The sequence below is a fragment of the Aegilops tauschii genome, chromosome 3 (assembly GCF_002575655.3).
Source record: "Aegilops tauschii subsp. strangulata cultivar AL8/78 chromosome 3, Aet v6.0, whole genome shotgun sequence".
Lineage (NCBI taxonomy): Eukaryota > Viridiplantae > Streptophyta > Magnoliopsida > Poales > Poaceae > Aegilops > Aegilops tauschii.
Window position 1 is genome coordinate 620,408,847 of NC_053037.3, and position 10,255 is coordinate 620,419,101.

A 10,255-nucleotide genomic window follows, 5' to 3' on the forward strand; every position below is an offset into this window, starting at 1 on the left:
GAAATATGTCCGAGGCCAACCTTTGGTCGAGCCCGAGGAGGTCAAGAACCTCCCAACGAGAATGTATGAATTGCATGATTGGTACATGAAAATTACCAAGATTTCCAATCGAGAGTCCCTCATGGTGCAAGTCGAGGAAGATCATTACTTCCATAAGAAAGCTCTGGCCATTGAGTATTCAGAACTATTTCAGTTATTCAATCAAGATGCACTCGACAAATCTATCGTCAGTTGCTATTGCCTGTAAGTGATTTCTTTCTGTAATTTAAGTCTCAAGCTAGCTCTAGTGCTCATTGATTAATCATTAATTACCTGTAATTATATATCCTCACTATATATTCTTTTCTGTGGTATTATGCAGGATGAAGATGTATGAAATGAAAAAAGCTGGACGCTACGGCATTGGGTTCATTGACCCAAATACCGTTAATGAATACACATGGAAATTGGAATGGTGTAGACAAGATATATATAGAGAAATGCATGCTAGAGTTCTTGAAGCGCCTCAATAGCAATGAAGATATACTACTTCCTTACAACTTCGAGTGAGTCACATTGTCTTGTACTACAAATTATGTTTTTGCTTACTAGCTAGATGTTAATAAGTGTATAGGGTTTAGGGTTATAGTTGATTAGTGTTATGCACATGCCCGCTTAATTTATACATGCAAACGTATGCGCATGCAGCTTCCACTGGATCTTGTTAGACATTAACGTTGACGAAGGAAAAGTTGAAGTACTGGACTCACTACTTAAAAAAATAGTGACTACAGCATCGTGAAGGGGATAGTCGACAGGTTATTTCAATCATTATTAACTATATCTCGGCCTATTTAGTTCGTCATTTCCTGATATGAACTATTTTAATAACCCCTTTATTAATTTTCTTTGCCGGCGGGCAGGGCTTGGGCAAAGTACATCAAGGTGACTCCAGAAAAATGGCGACAAAAGCTATGTTGGCATCGACCCAAGGTAAGTAATTAAGTAGTACTAGCTAGCTAGCTACCATCTCTTTAATTCTTGTTTCAATACCATTAATTAATTAACATGTTTGATTAATTATTATCTGATTAAATTCTATTGTCGTAAAGGCCCTGAAGCAGGCGCCGGGGACTGAAGTGTGTGCATACTACGTTTGCGAGAACATTCGCATGATGGCGTCCGAAAGGAGCAGATCTGATAGACAGGACTGGGTACGTTTGCCAGAACACTATTCACAAATCTTACATGATTGTCGATATCTAGTCACACAACTAATACACATGCATATTGATCTCCTTCTTAACAGTTCAAAGAGGTGCGGGACAAGCTCCTATCAGAGGAGCGCATACGAGCACTTCAAGAGGAAATAGCGGGATTTTTGCTCGACCAGGTCATAGATCCCAAAGAAGAATACTATTACCCGCTACCGCCCCCATGAACCACTTGTCATCGTGCTCCGAAGGCACCAAGGCAACATGTAGGAAAAATTGTATATATATATATATATATATATATATATATATGCATGTGTATGTGCGAATAATTAATGGTGGTTGTGAGACATTCGATTATATATATATGGTCAGTTCTACGAGAAAATCTATTTATATATATGCATAACTTGTACAATATGTAGTATCGTAAAATACCAGCAAACAAAAAAGAATTAAATGGAAAACACAAAATTAATGGAAAAATAAAAATTAAAACCAAAACCCCCCCAAACATTTAGTACCGGTTGGTGCTACCAACCGGTACTAATGGTCTACCAGCACCCGGGCCTGGCTCGTGCCACGTGGTGGCACTTTAGCGCCGGTTCGTGCCGAACCGGTACTAAAGGGGGGGGCCTTTAGTCTCCACTCCATAGTGCCGGTTGCAGAACCGGCACTAAAGGCCCTTACGAACCGGTGATAAAGGCCTGTTCTGCACTAGTGGGCCTCTCACCAGTGGAGCCGGACTCCGTCCCCTCCCATGTCGTCGTTTGTGGCACACTCTTCCACCCATCCACTGTCGACGGACGCGTTTGCTTCTTCCTGCACGAGATGGCGGCGCCCGTAGAGTCAGTCGTGCTCGCACTTATCCTGGTCCTCGACCTGCCAGGCGGCCTCGTCGGCGCGAACATCGCTGCCAGGGTCAGGATCGTGCTCAAGTGCCAATGGGAGTGGACCGGCAGCGGAGGTGCTCTCCTGGAGTCACCGAAGTGGCCGTCAATTTTGCAACAGGGGTCGTGTTGTGGTCTAGCCTTCTTAAACAGGGGCCGAGTTGCAAGAAAGTGGAGTAGGTGGAGGTTGGCTCCTGGCCGTCAGATCAAGAACAGATCCGACAGCCACGGAGGCGGAAGACACTCGCATGGAATCGATCGGTTCAAGGCAAGCATTTCCCTATGTTTTATCGGCTATGTAATGGTGTTTTAAGATCGTGTGCTATTTTAATTTATGCCTGGCCTTTCCAAGAAAATGGTGTAAGATACTATAAGATCACACGTCAAGAAAAAAAAGATACTATAAGATCTTGTAAAGTGGTAGCCCATAAACTAGCCAAATCTGGCATTCTCCAACCGGTAGCTGGACGATGTACTTTTTTATTATGTTATAATAATAGAGCATGTACATGTATCCCATGCTTCGAGCAAGCTGTGGAAATCTTCTGGCTGGCGGTGTGTGCCTAGACGTGGTATTAATTAACTAATATAATCCCAGTTTTCACACAAAAAGAAGCTATTCTGTTAGTAGCCAAGTTCATGCAGCTCCACACGCCCCACGCCCTCCCTTCAAAAGGCATGCAAAACCGCTTTTCTAGCTTGCTGCTTGCACAGGCAAACAATCTGCAAAACCCATCAAACTCAGGGATTGCCACCCTCCATTGGGATTTCCAGGCGGGCGTGAAATGGGAAGGAAATGGCACGCGGTCGCGGTACTGGCCATAACATACATTGTGACCACCACAGCCGTTGCCGCCAATGACAAAGGCCTCTCCTTCGCCGGCACCGCTGCAGCCGCACCGGAGGAAGCCAGCTCCCTGGGCAAGCTGGCCAGCTTGGACGGAACCACCCATCAACACGTGTGGCCGGTAATGATCAATAGAGATTAGAAAGCCCTTCTTCCTTCTGTTGTTTTATAATATATCAAGTTGTGTTTGCATAGTTTGTTCAACTATATGTCAGTACTCATTTGTCCCAGAGAATTTGTGCTGTAGCTAAATATGGACAGGTTCTTGATATGTGCCGTGTTAATTTGGTGTGTTTTGTTGCATTTTCTTGTACTTAGCCCTTGAATGCTGGGTGGCGAACCGTGTTGGGGTCATTCGTTGGATTCTTCGGGGCAGCGCTGGGCAGCATTGGCGGGCTAGGTGGAGGTGCGATCTTCGTGCCGATGCTGACGTTGATTGTTGGTTTTGATACCAAGTCGGCAACTGCGATGTCAAAATGTGAGGATGCAGTTCGTATTTACTTTACAACAGAAAAATATTATTGTTCTTGATTTTGTGTTTAGGTTGTAACATTTGCAACGAGTCTCTACATATCTTTCATTTATGGTGCTCTTCTACATATTGTGGCATTATTTACTATTAGGGAAACGATCCGGTTCAGCTGACGTATTGCTCGTGCACATCCGCCGGGTGAGTAACCGTTGGATCAAAAATTATCGTACGGTGCTCAAAAGTTGCACGTGATACCTATTTAGAAACATCTCGCAGGACAAGCATCCTTATCTATTCGTCACCATTTCATCCCCAATCTCAATCCTCATTATTCTTGGTGCAAAACTCCTTCCGCGACAACACCAGTGTTGCAAAAAAGTGAAGATGATTTTTTTTTTTTTGCAATACAAGTTGTCGTCCCCAAAACCCAATCCTTGTGAAGAAAAATTTCTGCAACTTCATTCTTGTTGCAAAGTCCTTCCACAACAACATCCGTGTTGCAAAAAAAAAGAGACAAAATAAAATTCTACAACACAGCTTTTGTTACAAATGTTTCTACGACAAGGTTTCTGTTGCAAAAGGATTCTGCAACATCACCTTTGTTGCAATTGTGAAAACATCACTGGGTCGCTTATATAATGACTATTGAGCCGACGGAGCATGCGCCTTACTATTAACTCCGTTAGTAAATAGATGATGTGTAAAATCCTTTCTATAGATGATGTTTTAGAGACTTGCATGATTTTCAACATGTACCTTTGACCATTACTTTTGAACTTATATTTATAATAAAATTTTGTACTGTCAAAACATTTTTCATGGCAAAACTAATGATACATTTCCACCACAATAATATAATTACATATATTAGTTAACGTTCAAAAAAATTACTCATAGTTTGTAGCAAGTTGTGTATTGACGAACGGCGGTAATAGCTTTTAGTTATGGTTTGGATGTTCTCCAAAATTAATTCAGAAACATCTGCCCCAAAATACCCTTTGAACGAACTCAAGTGGAAATTTAGGATTGAGAAGGTCAAAATGACCACTTAGTGTCTTACAACTCTGCTGGGTACTAGATTCCCTTCTGTAATTTAACTATAGAATACATCTCAAGTATTCCATTCGTTAATTAAACATGGATTTTCCCCACATAAAAATTGAACATGGATTTACTCTTAACATATATATCATAATACACAAAAATATGCTACTTTTATGATTGTTTCTGGGAATCTCTTCCACAGGTATGATCACGGGAGCTGCTATTTCAACCGTGTACTGCAACCTCAAGCTGAAACACCCAACTTTCAACATGCCAATGATAGACTATGATCTAGCCCTGCTCATACAACCCATGCTCATGATGGGGGTCAGCATTGGGGTTATTTGCAATGTGATATTCCCTGACTGGCTTGTCACAATTCTCTTCATCATCCTTTCTCTAGGTTCTCAGATCTGTCCTGAAACTGCGCCAAAAACTTACCCTTTCTAGCTTGTAGCTGACTTCAGAATGTTTTCCAAACTTGAATTCCAGTTACTTCAACTAAAGCTTTTCTAAAGGGTGTTGAAACATGGAAGAAAGAGGCACTAATAATAAGGGTACTACTTCTCTTCAGCATCCTCTCGCTAGTACCATTTTTCCTTTACATTTTTTTCCACAGTACAAATCTTTCAGGATGTTGATAGGCTCCTTAATTTGCTTTAACATTTCAGGAGGCAGCGGCGAAAAAATCAAAGCAATCCAGTAACATCAATAATCCTATAAGTCAGCATTCATAAAATGCATAGAACTACCGTTTATATTTTTTTGATTTCCTAGGTGATGGAATTGAGTACGCACCGCCTGCCGGATCTGATGCCGTAGCAGAGACAAGACCCCCCTCGGATAAAGCGGTGAACTGAAAACCATGAAATCTTCTCAAGCACTATGTGTAACACTCTAAGACTAGAGTTCGGTTGTTGTTGTAGGTATCCATTTGGAAGAACATTTACTGGAAGGAGTTTGGACTCCTTATATTTGTTTGGGCTGCAATCCTTACACTTCAAGTCGCCATGGTGAGAAACTAATTATTTGGTGTACCCTAAATTTTTAATGATTTGCTGATTTACTTAGACATGTCAACCTCCATTAGGATTTATATATAACACATGATACTCCACACTATTGTGCTCTGATTTTCCTATCTCTTCATTCAGAATATGAGTAAGAAACCTTAATCTGCACATGGGGATTTTATATTGGGAAAAGAGAGACTGGTGTTAACATCCAAAGACCCCTTTGGGTATATCCACATTGGCTTAGAATCAAGTGCATAAACATGGTAAAATTGGTACCTCTACATGCATCACGAGATTTATTACAAAATTTTTAATTATAATAGTTGCACGGTTACAATTGATAGATCTCTTGTCTGCTAACATTCAGAAAACACTGTGGAAATAGTAAAGGGTAGAAGTCTTTGTATTAGCCTTAGGCTGTCATTGGAGTGTGACATGGCTTATTCATCAACATCATCATTGTAGTAACCTTCTCAGTATCTACCTTCTTGGTCGAAGCCGAAGTAAAAAAAAGACCACACTCGATCAGTCATTTGTGTACTCAGCATGCCGCCGTGTATATGGAAACACAAGCACTACTAATTAAATGCATGCATGCTTGAGAAATAGAAGGCTATATGTCTATGTTTTAAGAAGTGACATATTTAGTTGAAATTAGAAGAATAGTATGGATGTAGTTTTGTATATAACACATGATATTCCACATTATTGTGCTATGTTTTCCCTATCTCATCATTTAGAATATGATAATAAAATTAAGCTCGGTGATATTTGCACAAACTAGTTAGAAAGAGAGCTATGGAAACGGAGATGAGATGAAGGAAATCACTCCGGCTTTTTAATGGGCAAACAGTAATGTAATTAACTATGGTAGGACATCTCACCTTTTATTCATTGGTTGGAGAACTATAAAGTACCAATTAGAGTAGTTCATCACATACTAGATTTTTTTCATCCAAGGGTTTTATACTACTTCCCAATTTAGATTTGATCCTTTCATGAGATGAATGATTTATCTCTTTTTTTTCTCCTCTAAGTAACAAGAGATTTTCGGTAAACAATGCAATCAATACAACAAATCAATAATAAATTACTTGATGATAATCCACACAAAAATACATAATTTCTTGGGAACCCTAGAAATACCTATGTTAGAATTACTTTCCAGGTAAATCATAACACTGACATTAAACTCGGGCTTATGTTAATTCTTTCATACAGAACTACGTGGAAACTTGCTCCACTTTGTACTGGGTTTTCAGCCTACTCCAGGTACTTTCAGCCTTTCATCACCTCATTATTCAACCATGTTGCATGAAAAATTGATTCGTACTTACAAATTTTAGACGATTCTAGTGTTCAAGGATGTTTTCATGCCACTAACTAAATTGCCTGAATAAAACCATTATCTATTATAGCTTAAAGACAATTCTCTCCTATTATCCTTTTTGGATATAGTTTCCTTTGATTTGTATTTTTTGACAGACATGATATGATTACCCCAAAAAATAATAGATACTCCTATTGTTGCCATTGTGTATCATATGAACTAAGATTTGACCTACTAGTATCAATTCATCCTATTACCATCATCATGTGTTACATTAACATAGTTTATTTTCCTACTGGATAAATAAGCAGATCCCAGTGTCGGCTGGAGTGTCCATATACCAGGCAGTGGGTTTGGTGCAAGGAAAGAGGGTGATATCATCAAGGGCAAATACACAGACTAGCCTAAAATCCCATCTAGTATTGATATGCTTCTTTGGTGTCACTGCTGGTGTCCTCGGTGGTCTTCTTGGCATCGGCGGGGGCGTCATCATGGGGCCACTTTTCTTGGAGCTTGGTATTCCTCCACAGGTTGATTTTTCTTATTTGTTCATATCAAGAACTTATTGCTTCAATCATGTTTTTTCACTTGCAACCATTTGATGGCATTCTATTTATGCTTTGTTTTGCTAAGTAGTGCACATTTACTACATAAGAGTCTAGTAAATAGTGTGGTTGGTAGCGATGCAATTGAGATGGACAATTATGATGACGGTGTCATGGATAATGGTGTAGTTGGTAGAAATGCAATTGAATGGTGCATTTGATAAAGATGCAGTTGACAAGGGTGTAGTTGACAGCGATGAACATGGCAAGGACACTGATGTGGTTGATAATGATGTAATTCATAGCGATGCAGTTAACAATATGTTTCTGCGGCATAATGTTTATCAACTTTATTGCTTGTTTACATGATCTCACTGTTAATTGCAACACGTGCTTACTGCAACTCATGTGGTTACTTTTTTCCTTTGTTTACTATAGGATTGACTAATTAAGAAAATATTAAATGTTTACCATGGAGTCATGCCCTTTACTTTTCATATATTCATCACATATTTGACATGTATGTATTGCCTGTTGCAGGTCTCAAGTGCTACAGCCACCTTTGCGATGATGTTTTCATCATCCATAGCTGTCATAGAATACTACCTCCTGAACCGGTTCCCTATACCATATGGTATTTTATTTTTCTTTTTTTGTGATCCTCCTAAGGTAACCGTGTATTACTATTTTGAAAAGTGTCTTTTGTGCAGCTCTCTTTTTCACATGTGTGGCATTCATTGCTGCAATCGTTGGTCAGCTAGTTGCAAGGAAGCTGATAAACTGGTTAGGAAGGGCATCATTTATCATCTTCGTATTGTCCTTCATGATCTTCATTGGTGTGATTCCTTTAGGTACCAGTTTCTCTCTTCTAAATCCCTTCACTACAACCATCCACATCACATCATATCAAAGCCAGAATAACTTTGAATTGCAGGTGGAGTCGGTATCTTAAACATGAAGCACAAGATGGTGCAGCACGAGTACATGGGATTTCACGACATTTGCATGTCGGATGCATAGGAAGATGCAACTTGCACGTATGCGACTAGTGTGATGTATTGTGCAGTTTGAGTGGATGGAATAGATGCCAAATTAAATCAAAGGGATAGAAGATCAAAAGTTCAGCCATTAGTCCCAATATATATCCCCTACATTCAAACATGTTGATCCTCCTTTCATACTTGACTAACTCTGTACATTCAGACTAAAGAATGTCGTGTAAAAAGCCTGTCGCACTGCTGCCTCGACACCTTCATGGGAAGCAAGTAACTCTTTAATGAAGGGTCATCAACATGAGCATGTTTTGATTGACGTGATTTTATCACCTTTTCCTAGTGTTCTTTCATTAATACTTCAAATACTTCTGAAAGCATATCCTGGAGAAAAGGGGCAAAAAGAAGTGCGCACATACGCGGTAAAATCCAACAAAGCAAATCGTGTAGGCACAAATAAACGTAAAATCATGACATAATTTGGACTCGTAAACTCCCCCAAGCTTAAGTCATGCTCGTCTCCGGACAAATACCGCAGCTTATAAGAACAAACTCATCTGGATTTTATGAGGCGCGGATACACATAGAAGTATGAGTCCATCACAAATCATGAAAACTCATACTCCCTCTGTACTGGTGCATTAGGTACATTATGAAAAACAAATAATCCCCGAAAACTTAGGCGTGGTGCATTAACTCCCACCTTGTTTCTTGTTTCTTGTTTCTTGACATGAATAAAGGAATCAACCAATAAGAGATGTGAGGCGTGTATGCTTTCAATGACTTGAGACTACATAGCACGGCATGCAATGGTCAGTTCATTGCATGCAATGGTATTGATTAGCAATTAAATATTAAGTTCTCTCATTTTCCCCTCCACCTTGGTCGCGGTGCACAACCTAAGAGCAAGTATAATAAGGTACAGTTAGCAGGCTATAAGGATTAAATAATTATATATTTTTCTAAGTTGGATAAGAGAGGAGAGGAGAGAGAAGGGGAGCGGGCTGTAGATTAACAGCTGGCTGCGGCACGGATTCCAAGAAACATATGAGAGTGTATTGTGGACCATGCATTAATAAAGTAGTACTACTTAGCAACTAGCTACTATACATGTTGGCTATTAGGTTTACTATATGTGACATGACAACTTCAAATAGCCGGTTGTTGGCTATCCTATTAACCATGCTCTAAGATGACTAATGCACCGGTATGAAGGGAGTATAAGATAAATGATCGTAATGGGCAATAACGCATTTCCACTATTAGAATGATCATGAAGGCTTACACATTAATTTATTAGTGAATGAGTTACAATTTCATGCATTAAACCATCTTTTATTTCAACCGAGCAAATAGCAACGGGTCTTCTACTTTTTATCGAGAATATTCCACATCACTTTTTTGCTCTTTGATTTGAAACATGTTTATTCACCAATCTCATATTTCTCTTTATGTGACATGTAGGCTAAACATATTTATTGTTACAGACATTACAAAAATCTTTCATTACTTACAAGACAATTTCCTTTCTCTTGCTACTTGCTCTAATTTATTCAATTAATTTGACTTATGTCTCAACCTTTATATTTAGGCATTTTATTTTATCAGCTGGAATTAAAATGGGCTAACATATGTAGTTATTTCCTTCTCTAATTAATTAATACAAAGTTGGTGGAAGACTTATAATCATCACATATTTGATCATGCTCTATTACTTGCATTAAATCATCCTCTCATACATTTTTGACCTGAGGCAATGATACTAAACATCATGATATGTATAGCTCATCGGAATAGAATCTTCCCTTATTTGAAAAGGACTTAGAGAGTTCGACCTTATCAAACAAAAACGGGCGAGTTAATCTCGGCATGGGGGCTGCTACGCGTCAGCCGGCGGATAACTAGAAAACATCCACCGCCTGGCTC

General features: G+C 39.3%; 1 protein-coding gene across 1 annotated transcript; it reads left to right on the plus strand.

Moving 5' to 3' along the window:
- The first annotated feature begins 2,772 nt into the window (after positions 1–2,772).
- On the plus strand, positions 2,773–8,806 carry LOC109752904 (sulfite exporter TauE/SafE family protein 3-like). Its single transcript, XM_045234483.1, has 12 exons — positions 2,773–3,051; positions 3,249–3,408; positions 4,649–4,849; positions 4,939–5,003; positions 5,118–5,148; positions 5,224–5,297; positions 5,373–5,459; positions 6,684–6,734; positions 7,104–7,322; positions 7,878–7,971; positions 8,048–8,188; positions 8,272–8,806. Exons 1-12 carry the CDS (start codon positions 2,869–2,871, stop codon positions 8,355–8,357), a joined length of 1,392 nt encoding a protein of 463 aa, XP_045090418.1. The 5' UTR covers positions 2,773–2,868; the 3' UTR covers positions 8,358–8,806.
- The last annotated feature ends 1,449 nt before the right edge of the window (positions 8,807–10,255 follow it).